This window comes from Melopsittacus undulatus, chromosome 6 (genome assembly GCF_012275295.1).
Source record: "Melopsittacus undulatus isolate bMelUnd1 chromosome 6, bMelUnd1.mat.Z, whole genome shotgun sequence".
Taxonomy (NCBI): Eukaryota; Metazoa; Chordata; class Aves; order Psittaciformes; family Psittaculidae; genus Melopsittacus; species Melopsittacus undulatus.
The window spans coordinates 28,200,072-28,217,653 of record NC_047532.1 but is presented as its reverse complement, the minus strand read 5'-3'; the positions used below and the strand labels follow the sequence as shown (position 1 = coordinate 28,217,653).

Here is a 17,582-nt window from a genome sequence, read left to right as displayed (position 1 = left end):
GCTACCCGGCAGCGGGAAAGCAGGTCCGCCGGGGGGGGGGGGGGGGGGGGGGGGGGGGGGGAGAGGCGCGGCCATAGAACGGCGCGCGGGGGCGGGCCAGAGCGCCCCGCAGAGGCTGGCGGCGGGGGGTGTCGCCATTTTGGACGGAGGCGGAGAGCGGAGCGGCGGTGGGCAGGTGAAGCTGCGGTTGGGACCGGGGGCTGTCGGCGGGTGTCCCGGCGAGCCAGGCTGAGGGTGGGCGGGAAGCAGCTGGCCAGGCGCTGCTTCCTGGGTGGTGCTGCTGGAGACGGTGGGTGAGGCTTGGCTGGGCGTCCCCACGCGTGACAGCGAGGTGGGTAACGGTAGCCTGGACCCCTCATTGGTGGCCGTGGCCTGCAGCCGGCTCGGAGCACCTCAGGCGCACCCTGTCTCTAACCGGCGCGGCCAGCTTCTCCTAAGGGCCGTGGCAGGCACCCAGCAGGGAAGGGGAACGGGTGGCGGCCCTGCATGCCGTGAGAGCCCTAACAGCGCTTCGCGGAGCCCTCATGACAGCCCTGCCAACGCCACTGCTTCGCAGAGCCTTCATCCCAGCCATGCCTGCTTGGCACGATCCAGAGGAAGGAGGCTTTCTTATCCCCGGTTTCCCGGCTCATTCCCTTAACCTTATGGCAACCTCTCGGCTGAGCTCTGGTTCCCTTCTCTGAATGAGGGAGGCAGGAGAGTCTGGGCAAATCAAGCTTCCCTGGGTACCTTCAGCACCAAGAGGTGTCTGCCAGGCAGGCTGTGGGCAACTGAGAGTGCTGAACTTAGACCCCCATCTCTCCAAAATAAACTTCAGGCTGGCTGCTGGTGGTGGTTCAGTGGTTCAGGTCACTGGCTGGGTGGGAGAGGCAGCAAGTGTGACACAGCTCAAGGGGAACTGGTGTATTTTGTGTGTCCAGGCCAGAAGCAAAATGGGGAGGTGGGACTGGTTGAAACCGAAGGGGCTTTGTGACCCAGAAGGCAGGCACCCACCTTTTTGCAGACTGTAGCTGGCAGCAGATGCGCTGAGACGCTGTGGAGGTTTGCTTGGGTTTTGGTATGGGCAGTGTTGCCATCAGTGACTTGTACATAGCTGTGTCACACCATCAGAGCATGCTGTGCTACAAGGACTTGTCTGAATGCAGGAGCTGTAGAACTTAATTCAGTAAAGCCAAGTGCCGAAGGCTATGCTCAGAGAGCAAACTGTCCAGGCGCAGCTGGGTGCCTGTGTTTGTGGTGTAGGAGGTCGGGTGGGCTTGTCTGCATGGGGTTTCTGATACCATGCACCAGAAAGAAGCTAGCGCTTGGGAGGAACCTCAGGAAATAGTAGGATAGCATAACCTGCAAGGGACAGCCAGAGGGAATGAATTCCTTTTAGAGACAAGAAAGGAAAGCTTTCACATCTGTTAATACCTGCATGTATCTCTCAGGTCTGTCTTGGTACAAGAGGATGTTCAGCATTTCCTACCTTCCTCCCTGTAGATGAGAAGTAAGGGAGCCTTAGTGGAGATACTGGGGAAGAAGCTCCTCAACAGCAGGTCTAGTGGCACAGGGATAGATTTTATGAGAAGCTGGCTGAGCCTCCTCCAGGGCAGAGGGGGAAGATGTCAGAGCAAGTGGTGCAGCTCATCTGACCTGGATCTTCAGGTATGCTTGATCCTCACTGAGAGGGAGGGGTGGTATGGGTTAGCTGTCCTCTCAGACTGACTTTTAGCCCTCAGGATTTAAGAAATACTTTAGTAATTGCTCTGTAATGTTCTAAAGCCTGGCTTTGGCTGGCAGCCTTGCCTGGCACCCTTCATATAACTTGATCTTCTAAACAAATCCCTAAATGTCGCAGCTAAGTGCATGAAGCTATGCTGGCTGTCCTCTTCCCTTGCCCTGCAACGCCCATGATCAGTGTGGTAAGCTGCAAAAATTAGCCTGTGAAGGGGCAAGAATCACAATCCCTTTCAGCTGCTGGAAACTGGTAAGGTTTTAAGAGTCCCATGTAGCTTGCAGTAGCTTTGTTGTTTGTCCAAAGAGGTGTGTAGTTGTTCGTGGCTTTGTGCTATATGACCAGTTCTCCTCTTTCTCTGAGCTGGGTGATACTGGGGATGACAGCCCATCTGCAGCCGCACGGTGGCACTGAGGCAGCTGGGTGGCTCTTCTCTCATCCTGGGGCTCCAGGTGGCCGGGCAGACGCCAGAATGCACAGGGTGGTGCTACCGGTTTAGGTTCACAAGCAGAACTCACTGTGCTGCAGCTGACATGGTGGCTTGCCTGGTGAATCATAAGTGAATTCTGTCGAGAGCTGAGCTTTTTTCAGACACCACGGCATTAACCCCACACCTTGGCCAAGCTCCAGCTTGGGTGATTCCATTCGGACACTTCAACTGCTCCCTGTCACCGTTGCCAGGCGCAAGGCTCTGCTCTTCTGCCTGCAAGCTTTCAGAGGCTTGGGATCTGTTAAACAGCTGCTACTTTCACTCTTTGTCTGTTTTCATGCTGTATATAGGGGATTTGTCTGTGGAGCTAGACTGTAAGACTGTGAAAGAGGCTCTGTTAACACCAAGCATTTGATTTGCCAGTAAAGGTTGCTTTATTTTGCCCATCAGCCCTTCTACTATGCTGGCTGCTGAGGGCTTGTATGGGGTACAGTGTAACTAGTATGTGTTTTGGGGTATAACAGTTACCAATGTAACTAGAGTGATGGTTCATAAGGATATGGCTATAATTAGGTCAAGCTGCCTTGTTTGTTAAATTCCCATTCAGCTCCCAAACTTGGCAGTGGAAGTGAACTTTGGGCCTTTTTTAGGATTGCTGTCAGTCTCCCCTGGCAAAGAACACTGGGAATGACATCCTTGCTCCTCACCTTGCTGCCAGTGCCTGTGGGCACAGGCACACTGCCATCTTCTCTCTCTCACAGGGGAGGTGAACTGCCATGGGGAACACCACCAGTGAGCGAGTGTCAGGGGAGCGCCACGGCTCCAAGTCCCACCGCTCAGATGGCTCCGGTGCCACCCATCCTGCCAAGGAGCACCCACACAAGATCATGGTGGGCAGCACTGATGACCCCAGTGTTTTCAGCTCCCATGATTCCAAGGTAGGGCCTAGCCACTGCCTTCCCTGTCCTGCCCTTTGAGGCTCTGTGCTCCCAGCCATGTGAGTGGCCTATGGAGAGCTGGGATGCTAGAGGTGCTCTGCAATGCTCTTGTCTGAGATGTGCAGTTGGGCTGGTAGAGGCCAGGAGGGAGTGAATGTGGTCCAAGTTGTCTTTGTGTCTCAGGCTCTGTCTTTCCTACCTCAGATTCCTGGGGATAAAGAGTTTGTGTCATGGCAGCCAGATCTGGAGGAGTCAGTGAAACCATCCCAACAGGCTCGTCCCACTGTCATCCGTTGGGCTGATGGAGGCAAAGAGGTCTTCATCTCTGGATCTTTCAACAACTGGAGCACCAAGATCCCACTCATCAAGAGGTAGCCTGTCCCTCGGGTCACTCTTAATTCTCTGCTCCACCATGGGAAGTGTTTCCCCTTCTTTGTGCTGGTGGCTGTTCCCTTTGCTCAGCCATCTTGTCTATGTTCACCCAGGCTGGAGGGTCTGAGCACAAATATGTAGTCAGCTTCTTCCCTGGGTGGTGCTGATAAGTTGTACAACAGAGGGACAGGACAGGATGGGCCACTTTGCTTGCCTAGCTTGATGTCACACAGCAGCTTGTCCCAGCAGCAGAGCCCTATGCAGTTATCTTCTGGAAGCTGTCAGCTCTTTGCTTGGCTGTGGCCTTACCCCCTGCCTAGTTGTGTTGTTGCCAGCAGGGGTTGTTTGTTTGTCCCTCACATATCTTCCTGCCCTAACGATGTTCTTGTTGTTCCACAATACATGACCCTGGGCATAATCCCAGCAAATTGCCTGGAATGGGTTTATCTCAATTGTGGATTTTATAAACGGAGCTGCTGCACTTGCTGTCCTCATCCTGCAGTGCCAGCACAGGGTTAGATGCTTTTTGCATGCATCCTCCCAGATGTGTCTTGCAGAGGCTTATGTTAATTTTCTCTGGACATGTGGGGCTGGACTGCCTCCTGTGCGCTCCTTCCAGCTGGGCTTCTGAGGGGCTGAGCCACGCTGGTGCTCTGAATGCTCACACTTACTATGTTGTGCCTCAGATCACTGACAATGAGCAAGCCGAACCCTGCATGAAGGCGTGGTGGTAGAGGGGCTGGACAGTGCATGTTTTCTGGGACCCCACGGAAGAGCACCATCCATAGGATCAACAGGGTAATGCTGTTGCACCTCTGTTCTCTCTGCACAGCCACAATGACTTTGTCGCTATCCTGGACCTCCCAGAAGGAGAACACCAGTACAAATTTTTTGTGGATGGCCAGTGGGTCCATGACCCATCTGAGGTAATGCTCAAAGCTTTATCCCTGCAGACCTTGACTTCTGCAGGGTACTAGACATGATGTAACTGCAGCAGAGGGGGAACAGGAATAGCAGAAGGTGTCTGCTAAAACAAAAGGGGCATCTCAATCCCATGAGTCCTTTCAGAGGCTGGCTCCTCTGGGCTTAGACATGCCATATAGGGGAGTTCCGGGGAGGTGCTGAGAGGCAGGAAAACACCAGAAAGCCTTTAATTCTTATTGAGAACTAGCTGCATGGGAAGAAGGACTATGGGGTCAGCACTCAGAACTGGAGGTTCTTCTCCAAACTGAATCGTGGTAGCGGCAGGGAAAGGAGAGGACACTTACTCATTGGCATGTAGCAGGATGGAGGATGAAAATAGGATGTGATGTAGGAGCATGGGAGTAAAGGGAAATCCTCCCAGTGTAAACAGCAGAGATCTGCAAGCGTAGAGCAGAGCTAGATACTGGCTGCCTGTGCTCTGAGGTAATGGTGCAGCAAAGACAGCTTGGGTGGGAGGATCTGGGAAGCATTGAGTGTTCTTTGGTGGGAGATGAACATAGGAAGACTCTTACCTCAGTTCTCTCCAGCCTGTGGTCACCAGCCAGATGGGGACGATTAACAACCTGATTCACGTCAAGAAGTCTGACTTTGAGGTGTTTGATGCTTTGAAGGTGGATTCCCTGGAGAGCTCAGAAACCTCAGGTCGGGGTGAGTTTTTATACATTAAAGCTTTGCATGTGCTCTTTTCCACATCCTCTGTGCTGAGACTCCCTGCTTTGGGGGTGAACACACCCCCTGAGCAGAGGTAGGGGCCTGCACCTGGGAAGAACAGTGTTTGGCAGTGTGTCCTCAGCAGCCCGCAGCTGAGTCCTTTTACCTATAGAGGGACTATGCTGGTGTAACGTGTTCTGTGCTAGCACCATCCCAGAGCAGGGGCAGTGCCTATGCATGGCTGAGGCAGCCGTTTCAGACTGGTGAACTCTGGGAACATCAGCCCATTCTGTCTGCTCAACTGTAAGTCATCTGATCTGGGGTACAAGTTAGGTGAGAGCAGGATCCGGGTTATTTTCAGCAGCTACTCTTGGTTTTCATGCCAAGGTAATTTGTACTGGTGCTAGCTCCTCTCAAACCTCCCTCTCCACTTGTGTTACAGCAGCAGGTTAGGTTACCATGCAGACACCGGCACTGCTGGCTTGGTGTGTAATGCTAGGAGGTAGCTCAGTTGTGTTCTAGTCCAGGGCCCTCTGCTGCCTGTCATCCCTGGTATAAACCCTGTTTCAGATAAAGCTCAGCTCCACAGCCTTGCCCAACCTGGGAAGGAGGTACTTCATTGAAGCCAGCAAGCAGCAGCACCTCCAAGGAGGTGGAGCCCTTCTTGGATGCTTGTTCCAAAATGATCAGGTCAGATGTGGTCGGGAGGTACGTTCAGTCCAGCTTCCAGTGACCACAAGCTCCCATGGTTCCTCACATGGGTTGAGCATCTGCTCTGTCTAGACCTCCCATTTGTCCTTTCTGGGACCTCCTCATCAGGCAGTCCTGCATCACTGAGAGCATGCAGACGTGCTGCTTGCTGTGCCCCTGCTGCACAAGGTACAGTTCTGGGCCAAGTTGGCTCCTTGCTACAGGTAGAGGGACCCAGCTGTGCTGAGGGCTGTGTGCAGGGGTCTTGGGGTGGCTTCCACAGAGTGCTTGCTTTGTGTCAATGCAAATACCAGCTTACAGTCCTGCTTGGGAATGTCCAGGACTCACCTGGCTGCTTTTTCCATTGTGAAAAGCTGAGCTGTTACTGTAGGATATATGGGCATGGCTCATGGAAGATGTTTGTGCCTGAAAGACCCTGCTGGATGCTTCTTAGCTTCATGGGAAGCCAGGCCTGCTTCAGCCATTTCATGTCTCCTTCTTTCTCTTCTCTTTAGACTTGTCAAGCTCACCACCTGGACCTTATGGCCAAGAATTGTATGTATATCGGCCTGAGGAGCGCTTCAAATCCCCACCCATCCTCCCACCTCACCTCCTCCAGGTCATCCTGAACAAGGACACCAATATCTCGGTGGGTACCATCATACTGCCCACACACAGGGAGCCACAGTGGGGTTGGAAGGGAAGTCCTGTCTGCAGGGACCCTGTTCTCTCCTTGACTGGAGCCTCACCCTTGTCATTTCCTGGGAAAAGCATCACTTTTCCACTAACAATGCTGGTTTGGCTCCTTACTCGGCCTGGTGCTTAGCTGAGTTCTGTTCCTGTTCAGAACAGCCAGAGACACCAGCAGCTCAGATTGCCTGAGATGGCAGCTCCCTGTGATGGCTGGAGCTGGGGGGTCAGGGCTCTGCTGTTCCTCTGTGACACTCCTCTTCTCCTAGTGTGACCCAGCACTGCTGCCCGAGCCCAACCATGTCATGCTCAACCACCTCTACGCACTGTCCATCAAGGTAAGGGCAGGTCCCCTGAGGCTGCTGGGTGAGGGAAGTGGAGCTGCTGTAGCTCCCAGTAGCCTGCAGCACTTGCAGGGAGCAGACTGCAGGGGGGTGGAGATGGTGGTGCAGGGATCAGAGGACCCACGCAAGGACAGCTGAGCTGCCTGGTGAAGTGTGGCATGTGCAGTGGTGTAGGCTGTGGCTTCCTTACAGTTCTCTTTAGCTGCCTCCCTGCAGCCTGATGGAACTGGGCAGCCCTGGGCAATCCTGCTGTGTACCAGACCCTTCCCTTGCACTCCTTGTCACGGGTGTTGTACATGTCTTGCTGGCTGTGAGACTCAGGACAACAGGGAAAGGCTGGGTTGGCTCCTCAGGGTTGCCGAGCCCTCTTCCTGATGGCGGCTGTGGGGTGACCCACTCCCAGGTTGGCACAGCCAGGCTGCACTGGGCTGTCCCCCTCCTGCTTCCACTGACACTGTGCCTCTCGCAGGATGGCGTGATGGTGCTCAGTGCCACGCACCGCTACAAGAAGAAGTATGTCACCACGCTGCTGTACAAGCCCATCTGAGCTGGGGCCTCACCCGCCCCCCACACAGGACACCAAACGCCGCTTTGTCTGCACACACTGGGCCACAGGACTGTGCGAGAACTGACCGCTGGCTCCAGCCTCGAACCTGGCAGGGACTTGAGCCCTGGCAATGAGCCCAGGGCCACTGGGGCTTGTGACACTGTCCCATCCTACTGGTGTGGTTTGATTTAACCCTTAGTTTCCGCCCACCTACAGCTCCCCTTGGCTTCTCTGAGTCTCTGGGGCCACTTTTGCTGCTCACCAGAACACTTTTTCCTTGTGCCCAGCATGGAAAAGGCTTCACCTGCCCATCTTCTCCAGCCTGCATAGGCCCCAAGGTGGTCCTGGCAGTGCCTCAAGGAATATGTCCTGTCTGCTGAAGGTTGTTGTGCTGTCCTGGTGATGAGCCTCCAAGGCCACCTTGATCGCTATAGGCTGTGGAACAATGCAGCCTGCCCCATCCTGCAGCCCTGGCTATGGTGCTGCCCCCCTCACTAGCTTTGAGGCAGGGCTCTCAGCCCTGGTTGCAGCTCCAACTGTCTGCCAGGTTCAGCATCGAGCCAGCTGGAGGGAGGATGGAGCTGGACCGGATGCAGCCATGCTTACCTGCCACTGGGACAGCGCCGTTGACAGCACCGTCAAGGACTGAACGCTCTGTCCCCAACATCAAGTGCTTCTGCGGGGAATGGCTGACTTCGTCACAGCCAGAGGGACTCCATGCGCGCCACGCTGGAGGGGCCTGGGAAAAGCGGAGCAGGGCACGTATCCCAGGACCCCAGCTACACCGCCTGCTGCCAGCGCAGTGCCATGCAACAGGGTTTTCTCTATTTATTACAATATTTATTGATCTCGGTGGTGCTGGCCTGATGCTGGAGGGGGGCTCTGGAGCAGCAAGAGGGTATAAGGGAGCAAGTGCCCAGTGGGGTGCAGAGCTGACTTTGGGGTGGGGCCATCCAGTTTCTATTGACCTTGTGCTGTGGGTAGCCTGGGGAGCACAGCTGCAGCGACCTGTGTGCCAGAAACACCACAACCTGCAGGAAACGTTTATTGGGGACTCTCCAGCCACTGAACAGAATGTGGCATTTCTTACATCCTCCCACACTGGGGCCCCAACATGCCTGGAGAGGCCCCAAAATGCAGCTCTGATACTTCTGCCTATATACATATACATACATCCGATAGCAGGGACAGATATGCAGCAGGGTTACAAATGGGACCAAGTCCCAAGGTGAAAGGTGCTTGATGGGGAGGGCTGTGCACCCCACTCTAAGTACTGTGGGTGGAAAGGGGCGAGCACTGACACATGGGGCAGGCAAAGCCCAAGCCAGCAGCTGCTGCTGCAATACCAAGCAAAGACAGGTGGAGGGCATGCAACCACCACAGCAGCCCAAATCCACTAGCTATGTAGCACTGGACAGCCCAGACCCCTGTCCTGCCCACGCCTTGAAGTAGCAGGGACAGGGTCCTCTCTGGCCTGGCTCAGCAGCCAGCAAGCCGTTCCGTGAGCAAAGGCATTGCTCCCAGCCCTGTTCAAGCGACGGGCAGGGCCTGCTGGGCCTTCACCTGGCAAGAGAGAGCACACATGGCAGTAAGAGGGAGTGGTGTCAGAGCAGGCCTGCACTGGAGGACTGCTGTGCCCTGGTGATGGAGCAGCCAAGGACAGTCAAGGAAAATAGGTCCCCATGTCACACACCCATGCATTACACCCAGCTGGGCCCCTCAGCACCCCTTGCCATCCACCACTCTGCTTGCAGAGCATGGGGTTTCTGCCATCTGTGCCCACCTTCAGGGTATCAGGGCTCACCAGGGCAGGGGCACCTGCCCCTATCCCACACTATCTGCCAGGGCAAACTCACCTCCAGGTTTGTCCTAGCCTTGCGCAACACATTGTGGGTCCTGCTCACTGTGAGGGGGAGAGAGATGTGATCAGTGAGGTTCCTGCACTGTAGAGCTACCCCAGGCACATGAGAACAAGGCTGGCTTGGTCCTGCCATCCCACAGCAGGATATCACCCAGGCCACGTACACTGGCTGACAATGAACTGCTCCATGCTGTCCTTGAGCTGCGCCGTGCTGCGCAGCCGCTCAGCTGTGCTCTGCAGAGCATTCTCCCTTTCAGAGAGCTGTGCCCGCAGCGCTGCGATCTCATCCTGTAGCACCTGCTCCTAAGACAACATGAGCATGATGAGCAACGAGCATCCAGCTCAACCACCCCGCCAGGCCATCCCCTGTGCTCACCTTGCCCTGGTGCTGGGCTGGGCTGATGGGCAGCACAGTGCTCCAGAAGGCAGTGAGGAGAGACACACATTGCTCCAGAATGCCATGCAGGGTGCTGGCGCTGCCCCAGAGGTGCCCTGTGCCTGTCCACTGCAGGGCCTGCAGGAAAGGGGTACGGGAGCAGAGGCTGCCAGGGCACCTACATCCCACTGCACCCAGGGACTCACCCTGGCCAGCCCACCACTGCAGGGCAGTACCGGCAGCAGCCCCAAGCTGGAGGCTGTCAGCTGCTTCGCAGCCCTGCAAGCCTCAGGGCTGAAGTTGGGCTCAGGGGCCACTTTACACATGCTCTTCAGAATGTCTGGCCCCCAGCGACTGCCAGACCTGTTCTGCCCACACTTTACCTGCTTTCCCGGGAGCAGACAGTTATTTAGCCCAAGTGCAGGGCGCGTGAGACACATCAGCTCACAGGCCAGTGCCTTCCCCTCCAGGATGTGCTGCTCCAGGGCCCGGTAGGTGTCCAGGCAGCCAATGACATGAGCCCTCGTTAGCCCCTCACTCTTCTTCACCAGTGGATCTGGCCCACGTGGCCCTGTGGAACAAGCAGGGCTAGGTAGGACCACTGCCCACTCCCCCTGTGGCCCTCCCTGTTCCATCCTGAGGCTTAGCTCTGCCCTGGGCTTCTCATCCTTGCTCAGCAAGGGTGCTGTCATGAGTTTCCCAGGTCTCAGCAGCTCCTGAGGCATAGGCATGGGCAGGCTCTGGGACCTACCGTCCATCTGCCGCATCACAGACATGTCAGAGGACAGTGGGGAGAAGAGGGGTGCTGCTGAACTTGTGCCAACATCCCGCACTGGAGGAGATGGGAAGCAGCCTAGAATAAGAAGTATCTGAGACTCTGCAGACAGTCGTGGCTCTGTGCCTGGGGTTGCTGGGGTCTTGCCTGCCCTCTCTGCTTGCCACCAGGGCCACCATGTCTCTCCTGCTGCTGCTGCAGGAGAAGTGCTTGGGCCTGCCCCAGGGTTGCAGAGGGGCCAGGCACCCCAAGACTACTAGCTGGGCAGAGGGCTGGTGGTGAAGGGTGAGTGAGTCCTGTACCTGCACGGGTCTCAGCAGAGGGGCCAGGGAGGCTCTCATAGACTTGCAGCTCTGCACGCAAGGTCTGCAGCAGCAGGCGGTGCTCCTCACACTGCTGCTGCAGGAGTGTCACCGTGTGCTGCAGCCTGCAAGGGGTGACACATGGATCCAGTGCCAGCCATGCCACCAGCCCTACCAGCCCCACGGCCACAGTGCCCCAAACCTTACCTATTGTTGTCCTCCTGCAAAGAGCGCCGCTCATCCCGGAGCTGCCGGACATTCTCTTGCTGCTCAGCAAGCTCCTCAGCCAGCCTCCGCTGCTTCCCACTCCTCTGTTCCAGCTCTGCTTCAGCCTCCCGGGCTCGGGAGCAAGCAGCCATGAGTGCCTCCTGCACCCGTGCCAGCTCTGGGGACAGAGACCATGGAGGTGTTACTGCCACCACACTCAATGCTCTCTGGGACAAAGCCCCAGGATACTGGTAGCCCAGCCCTACCTTGGGAGATGTGGTCACGCTGGAGCCGCAGGGTCCGGTTGTCGTCTCGCAGAGCCTTGTTTTCCCCGCTCAGCTGCAGCCCCAGCTCCGGTGACTGGGCATAGACATTGCTGGACAATCCTGCCAAGGGGGACCAGTGCTGATTCTCTTTCCCCAATATCCAGCCATACACAGAGTGAGGACCCTCCCCAGGTAATGGGGTGTGCAAGGCCTGGGGCCCCCCTAGCAGCCCTGGCCCCAGGGCAGCACCATACCACTGGTGTTGCTGGTAGAGGCCAGGCGGCGCTCGAGCTGCTCGCGGAGTCGGTCGTTGGTGCAGATGGACTCCTCGAGCCGCTGGCGCAGGCTGCGGATCTCCACCAAGTGTTCCTCCAGCAGATCTGCCCCTGCCACAGCCAAGGAGGTGGCTCAGGGCAGGGATAGCTGTGCCACCTGCCTCACACCATCCCCTCTAACCTGTCCTACATCAGAGCCATGTCTCGCAGCTATTCTGGCGCTGGGTCTCCTCCCCATTTACCTACACCCAGGCAGGATGCCCCCATGCTCTCCAACAGGTACCTCACCTGTTAGCTTCTGGCTGGAGGGATACCCTGGTGGTAGGGTCCTGTAAAGTGGCTGGCCAGGACGGGGTACGTCCCAGATGGTGCGGGTCTCAGCGGCCCTGGGGCTCTGCAGTGCACCGTGTCGGCAGGGTGCTGCCGGGACTTTGCTGCCCTCTCTGAAAGGGCCCAGTGGGGCTGTGGGCTTTGCTGGTGCCATGGGTAGCATCACACCTGCATCCACAGGGGAAAGCAGTAAAGAGCAGGAGGGCAGTGGACAGGGAAAAGAATGGGAATAACACATTCCCACCATGTGCTTTTTGCCCTCTTCTCTGCCTAACAGTGTAGCCCAATGTCCCCCCCGTGGTGATCCCCCATCACTCATCCCCCACCCTGGTCAAACACATTCCCCTTGAAGAGCAGATTGCTCTGCTTGCTGGTTGCATGATATGAATTGAGGGTGTCAGCCCCACTGCTATGCAACACTAACCAAACAAGTCCTTCTCCAGAGGCCCCAGGATGTGCAACTGCCCCCTCCAAGGGCTAGTGCTGCCTTAGGCTGGGTCCATCCCACCCGCCAAGCCCTCTTTACATGAGAGCCACAAGTTCCCAGAGTGATGGGACCAAACCATAAGCAGTGGCCCTGAGAAGCAGGAGAAAGCCCAGGGCAGGAAAGGGAGGTCAGAGAAGGTGCGGGGCCATGTGGTGCAGCACAGCATGCAGGGCAGGCAGGACCAGCCCCACGCTGGAGGCACACGCTCACTTTCTCCCAGCTGCCTCCGGAGCACCTGCAGCTCCTGCTGCGCCTCAGCCAGGGAGCAGACGGGGTTCCCACAGCAGCCCAGGAGCAGGGGGACGGTAGGGAGGGGGGTCCCAGCAGGCAGGAATGGGGGCAGCCCAGGGGCCAGTGCAGGCAGGGGAGCACTAATGGGTTTGGACAAGGAGTCAACGTGAAGGCCTAGAGACAGGAGAGAGATGGAGATAGGTATTAGCACAGCTCTGGCTCAGCCTGGCAGGGACCCCTCCTCCTCAGGGGACACTGGTGCACCCCAAGCAGCTGAGACCCCATACCTGGAGGCCCTGCAGAATGGGACAGTCCACGCGAGGTCTGTCAGGTCCCAGCCTTGCAGGGCTGTGGTACTCCCCCCCCCCCCCCAGATGCTATTCTGCAGCTCCAGGTGCTGTGTGCCCACTCCCCAGGCTGGCACAGAGGTGCGGTGCCACACAGGCCTGATGTGCACCCACTGCTGCAGGGACCACATGCTGCAGAGGTACTGGTGTCCCCAGCCCACAGCTGTGGCCCCTGGGCACCCTGCAGTACCTGTGTGTTGGGCGGGCTCCTCACTGCACTGGCTGCATTCGCTGGCTGTGTCGCCATCAGAGCAGGGTTCCAGCCCCTCAGACACAAAGGAGGAGCTGGTGGCAGAGCGGGATGACTCGGAGGGCAGGTGGCTGCTGCCTGGGGACTCACAGCGCTCCTGCAGCTTCACCTCCAGGCTCTCAATCACCTTCTCCTTCTCCTGGAGCTCTTGGCTAAGCCTATGGAAGTGAGCCTTGCCAGAGCTGGCAGGACAGTAACCCCGTCCCACACCTCTTCCTGCCTGTGCTGTGCACACTCCAGTATGACACCCCATACGCTGCATCCCACCTCTGCTGCAAGGCTGCCCTGAATCATGGGGTTCCCAGCCCAAGCCTGGGGCTCCCCTCCCCATCCCCAGAGCAGAGGCAGCCCTAGAACATCTATCTGGAGGAGGGACCCCAAGAGTACACCAGATCCCCACCCCAAAAGCAGTGACAGCCTGTGCTGCACATGCAGAACAGGTTTTCCAAGCCTTTTGTAGGAACTGGTACCTCAGTGCCAGGAGTTCGTGACTGGTTTTATCATCTCCATCACGTCGATCTCCTGAATAAACAAGCCAGAGACAAGCTGGTCAGTGTCTCTGTGACCCAGGCTGCCTGTTCCCAAACAAAGCTATAGCAAGACAGGACAGCCCAGCTCAAAGTGGGTAGCTCACATGGCACAAGGTGCCCAAATGTCCCAAACACTTCAACATCAAAGCATCCGTTCCCAGCTCAACATGCCCCATGTCCAGCCCTCAGTGTCACACTGCAAAGGTACTTACTGGTGCCCAGCTTGTCACTGAGCCTCTCAGCCAGCTGCCTGCCCTGAGCCAGCTGCTCTCGAAAGCCCTGGCCCTGGTAATAGTCAATGTCGGTGCCGCGGAGGAGGTCCTCAAAGGACCGCAGGGCATCGCGCAGGTGCTGGGCCAGGCTGTGGCTCACCCCGCGGCCCTCCCGCAGTGTCTGCCGCAGGTGGGAGAGCTCCCGAGCCTGCGCTTGGATCAACGAATTGTACTTCCTAGGAGGGATGAGCAAGAAGGGGGTTCACAGGGCTGCCAGACCCCCAGAGAGCACGGCATGGACGGTGGGGGAGCCTGTGCACCATCCACCACTGGGGCCCTGCCCTGCCGTGCAAACACCCCAGGAGCCTGGCTGCAGGAAAAGCATGCAGCAAGAAGTCACCAAGCCTGGGGAACCCCTGGAGACGCCCGCAGCCCCCCGTTTGGTCCCGCTCCCTGCCGCCATACCCCGGCCAAGTGGCAGATTGCAGCTCCTTGGGCAAAACGCCACCGGCTTTGGCTGCGGGCAGCTGCGCCTCGAGGAGCGCAACGCGGTGCACCAGGTGCTGCAGGTCGCGGTGTGCCCGCAGGGCGGGCGGGCAGAGGGCGCTGTGGCCGTCGGACTGCCAGCCCTCGTCCTCGTCGGTGAGGCTGTGCGCCGGGGAGCCCAGGGCTGTAGGACCCGGCGGGGGCCGCTCGGCGCCCGAGGTGTAGCCACTGGTGACGGAGATGGAGCGGGTTCGGCGCTGCAGGCTCTGGATCACCTTGTTGGCATTGAGCAGCTGTGCCTTGAGGTCCTGGATGTGCTGGTGCAGGGCGCCCACATCTGCCAAGGCCATGGCTTTCTGGGCAGCCTTGCTCGCTCTGGGCACCCCCAGCTCCTCACCCAGGCTAGGCTCACTGAATACATCTGGCTCCTCGCACTCTGCAGAGGGGACAGGGTACAGTGTCACTTCTCTACACTGGGTGAACAAAGCACAAGGATCCCCAGAGCCTCGGCTTTCCTTACCAGGGCTGGTGGTCTCATCCCGGTCGGCCTCAGTCTCACTTCGCCCACATGTCTCATAGCCCAGGTCCTGGAAGTCCACCTGCACTTGCTTGCTGAGCTGCTGGGCATGGGGTTCACCTGCTGGGCAGCACCATCAGCTCAGGTTCCTCCCTCCCCCTTTCCCCCACCCAACCAGGATTCACCATCCCTGCACTGTGTACAGCACAGCGCACAGTGCACAGACCCGCTATCCCGCCTGGGGTTTTAACTCACGGAGCAGGACGTGGTACTTCTCCAGCTGCTCTGCTTGTGCCCGCACTGTGGCCTCCGAGGCAGCAAGCTTGTCCTTCAGCTCCTGGCACTGCCTCTGTCCCTGTGCCACCTGGGAGCGAAGCTCTGCACCTAGCCCTGGCCAGCTCCCACCAGGGACGGTGCCCTCCACCTTCCAGAGGGAAGATAGACTTGTGAACTCTCCCTTTCCATCCCCACCTCTATCTTCATCCCCATCTCTGTTCCCTGTGCCCAGGGCACTTACAGAACTCCTGTCCCCTCTGCCTAGGGTGCCAGGGCAGGGTCTCTTGGCCATGTCATCCTGGGATCGTGCCTCCAGCGCTGGACGTTTGGCTGGCACAGCTCCCCTCTCTGCCGGAGCCCCCTGTCCATCCCCGCTGCCGCCGGCTGGGCAGTCCCCGAGGGCACTGCGGCTCTTCCTCGGCAGCCTGCGCGGCTCGGGGGCCAAGGGGCCGCCTAGCCCAGCCTCCTCCTGCTCCCCATTCTCCAGGAGTGATGTGGCTTCACCCATCCGCTCCTTCAGCTCTGCGTTCTCTAGGTAAAGGCTCAGCATCACCTTCCTGGGGACACAAGGCACTGTGAAGGGCAGGCAGCAGCTGGGATGCAGAATACCCCCTCAAACTACTGCCACCTGGTGGCTCCAATGTCCCAGGGATCTTGCCTGATGTGGGAGACGGAGGAGAAGCCGGCTTCCTCCAGCTGCGCCTTCAGCTCCCGCAGCTCCTCTTCCGCCCGCAGCTCCCGCTCTGGCACAGTGGGCGCTGTGGTCCCCATCAGGGTCCTTTCAGTGCCCCCACTTTCCTTGCGAGTCTGGAGGCTGCTCTAGAGGGACAAAGGCAGAGGGTGACAGGGATGTTTCTGAAGGGGCTAGGACACCGTTCAGCACTGGTGCAGTGCCACCCGTGCTGCACTCTGCCACCCATGCTCCCACCGCCCTGACTCACATGCTGGGTTGCCACACCATGGGCTGCCTCCTTCTTGATGTTGTGGGTAAAGTTGGTGCCAGCATCATCAGTGTCTGTGCCTGTGGCCTGACCTAGGGGATAGCACAGCACAAGGCACTCAAAGCAGTGTCACTGGCAGCACTGCCTCTGTCCTCTCCTCCTGGTGATGCTCATGGCCACTGTGGGCAGCCCCAGGGCAAGTGCTGGCTCTCATACATGACTGGTGCTGGGGCAAGACTGAGGTCTCTCCACTGTCTGTGTGCCCTGTCTTCCCTCCTCTGCATGATGGAGCTCCAACCCAGCACCTTGTGCTGGCCCAACACACGTGCATACATGCCACCCATCCTGCAGACACTTCATAAGCCACAACCAGCAACAGCATGCACTTGGTCAGGCACTAACCTGGCAGAAGCATGGGGCACACCCCACACAATCAGCTTCAGGGGCAGTTCAAGGAGGGCACAAACAGCCATCCTGCCCATGTCACCCACACTCTGCTGTCATGCATGGCACTGAGCTCTTTGCAAGCCTGGCACTGGCATTGCAGAACTGCATCAAAGTTAAAGGGACACTTGCATTCCATACCCCAGCACATGGAGGACTCAGGCACACCCTGCCCCACAGAGCTGAGTTGAGGTCATGCATTCCTGCTTGCACACAGCTCTGCTCCTGGCCCCTTTGTGCAGAGCCTTGTGCCCCTTGTCTGGGCAGCTCCCACCCAGCTGGAGGGCCCTGCCTGCTCTTTGACCTGGGTGTACCCCCAATCCCTCTTCTCCCCATGGAGAGGGAAGCTCGCACATAGCCCAAGACCATCCCCTGGGGCTGTGCAGGACCAAGTTTCACAGCCTGTAGCCTGTTGGAGATGCAGCTGCTTTGGATGTGGCAGATCTGGAGCTCCCAGGAAAAGCTGAACACAGAGCAGGGACATACAGGGAAATGCTGGCAGGAGAGGCCAAACATTGCTGGTGAAGGAGAAACCAGCAGGGATGCACACAGCTCCTGGGAGGGAGAGATGAGTACCAGCTAGGAGCACAGCATCAGCAGGGCAGGCAGCTGCACAGCCCACTGTGCATGCATACAATGGCACACTCAGAAGATCCACTTGTGACAAGCAACTGACAGCAGGCTGCAAACATCAGTATTACCCTGTGTGGTGGGGCCTGTGCACCACAGTACCCATGCCACATGGAGCAAGGACAAACACCACAGAAAAGCGCTGTGACAGGAGAAAAATGCTTGGAGACAGCTGGAAGTGGCAGCAGCACCACAGTGAAGCAGCAGATCTCAAGGGTTGCATTCAGCATACACAAAGCACAACCCTGTGGGGGGGGGGACAGATCTACCACAAAACACGCAAGAGATGAGAGCTGCTGGAACACCAGCCAAAATTTCCCTCATCTCCTGCTGAGTCTGTGCTGAGTCCTGGGCTCCATGGTTCTCAAAGGACCAGGCAGCCAGCTGGGCATCAGAGGCGGGATGGAGAAGGGAAAGTGGAAAGGTTAACGACAGAGACACTAAGGCTCCTAACAAAGTCAGAGGCAGGAGAATGA

At 57.8% G+C, this 17,582-nt stretch overlaps 2 protein-coding genes across 21 annotated transcripts in view; one reads left to right on the top strand and one right to left on the bottom strand.

Annotated features, from left to right (window-relative positions):
* The first annotated feature begins 79 nt into the window (after nucleotides 1-79).
* LOC101876785 (5'-AMP-activated protein kinase subunit beta-2) lies at nucleotides 80-8,216 on the top strand. 8 transcript variants are annotated; one of them, XM_034063908.1, is made up of 9 exons: nucleotides 117-175; nucleotides 1,431-1,647; nucleotides 2,909-3,085; nucleotides 3,290-3,456; nucleotides 4,290-4,383; nucleotides 4,969-5,089; nucleotides 6,298-6,431; nucleotides 6,742-6,810; nucleotides 7,286-8,216. In XM_034063908.1, the coding sequence occupies exons 3-9, from the start codon at nucleotides 2,924-2,926 to the stop codon at nucleotides 7,361-7,363; spliced, it is 825 nt and encodes a 274-aa protein (XP_033919799.1). In that variant the 5' UTR covers nucleotides 117-175; nucleotides 1,431-1,647; nucleotides 2,909-2,923; the 3' UTR covers nucleotides 7,364-8,216. The 8 variants fall into 8 exon arrangements, with proteins under 8 accessions (XP_033919802.1, XP_033919799.1, XP_033919801.1 ...); XM_034063910.1 differs by having other exon boundaries at nucleotides 120-175; nucleotides 1,483-1,647; XM_031047232.2 differs by lacking the exon at nucleotides 117-175 and adding an exon at nucleotides 1,841-1,969 and having other exon boundaries at nucleotides 219-1,647.
* Nucleotides 8,217-8,222: 6 nt separating this feature from the next.
* The window catches only part of PDE4DIP (phosphodiesterase 4D interacting protein), a 33,054-nt gene continuing 23,694 nt past the window's right edge, over nucleotides 8,223-17,582 (bottom strand). For 8 of the 13 annotated variants that reach the window (XM_034063903.1, XM_034063904.1, XM_034063905.1 and 5 more), the window contains 19 exons: nucleotides 16,033-16,124; nucleotides 15,750-15,910; nucleotides 15,333-15,648; nucleotides 15,071-15,239; nucleotides 14,819-14,935; nucleotides 14,278-14,734; nucleotides 13,813-14,048; nucleotides 13,541-13,592; nucleotides 13,011-13,228; nucleotides 11,714-11,923; nucleotides 11,405-11,536; nucleotides 11,151-11,270; nucleotides 10,885-11,062; nucleotides 10,678-10,802; nucleotides 10,352-10,453; nucleotides 9,601-10,171; nucleotides 9,389-9,527; nucleotides 9,220-9,266; nucleotides 8,384-8,926 (listed from right to left, as the gene is read on the bottom strand). In XM_034063903.1, coding sequence (XP_033919794.1) covers nucleotides 9,264-9,266; nucleotides 9,389-9,527; nucleotides 9,601-10,171; nucleotides 10,352-10,453; nucleotides 10,678-10,802; nucleotides 10,885-11,062; nucleotides 11,151-11,270; nucleotides 11,405-11,536; nucleotides 11,714-11,923; nucleotides 13,011-13,228; nucleotides 13,541-13,592; nucleotides 13,813-14,048; nucleotides 14,278-14,734; nucleotides 14,819-14,935; nucleotides 15,071-15,239; nucleotides 15,333-15,648; nucleotides 15,750-15,910; nucleotides 16,033-16,124 — 3,398 coding nt within the window. In that variant the 3' untranslated portion in view covers nucleotides 8,384-8,926; nucleotides 9,220-9,263. The other 5 variants (XM_031047225.2, XM_031047226.2, XM_031047227.2 and 2 more) reach the window with 5 other exon arrangements.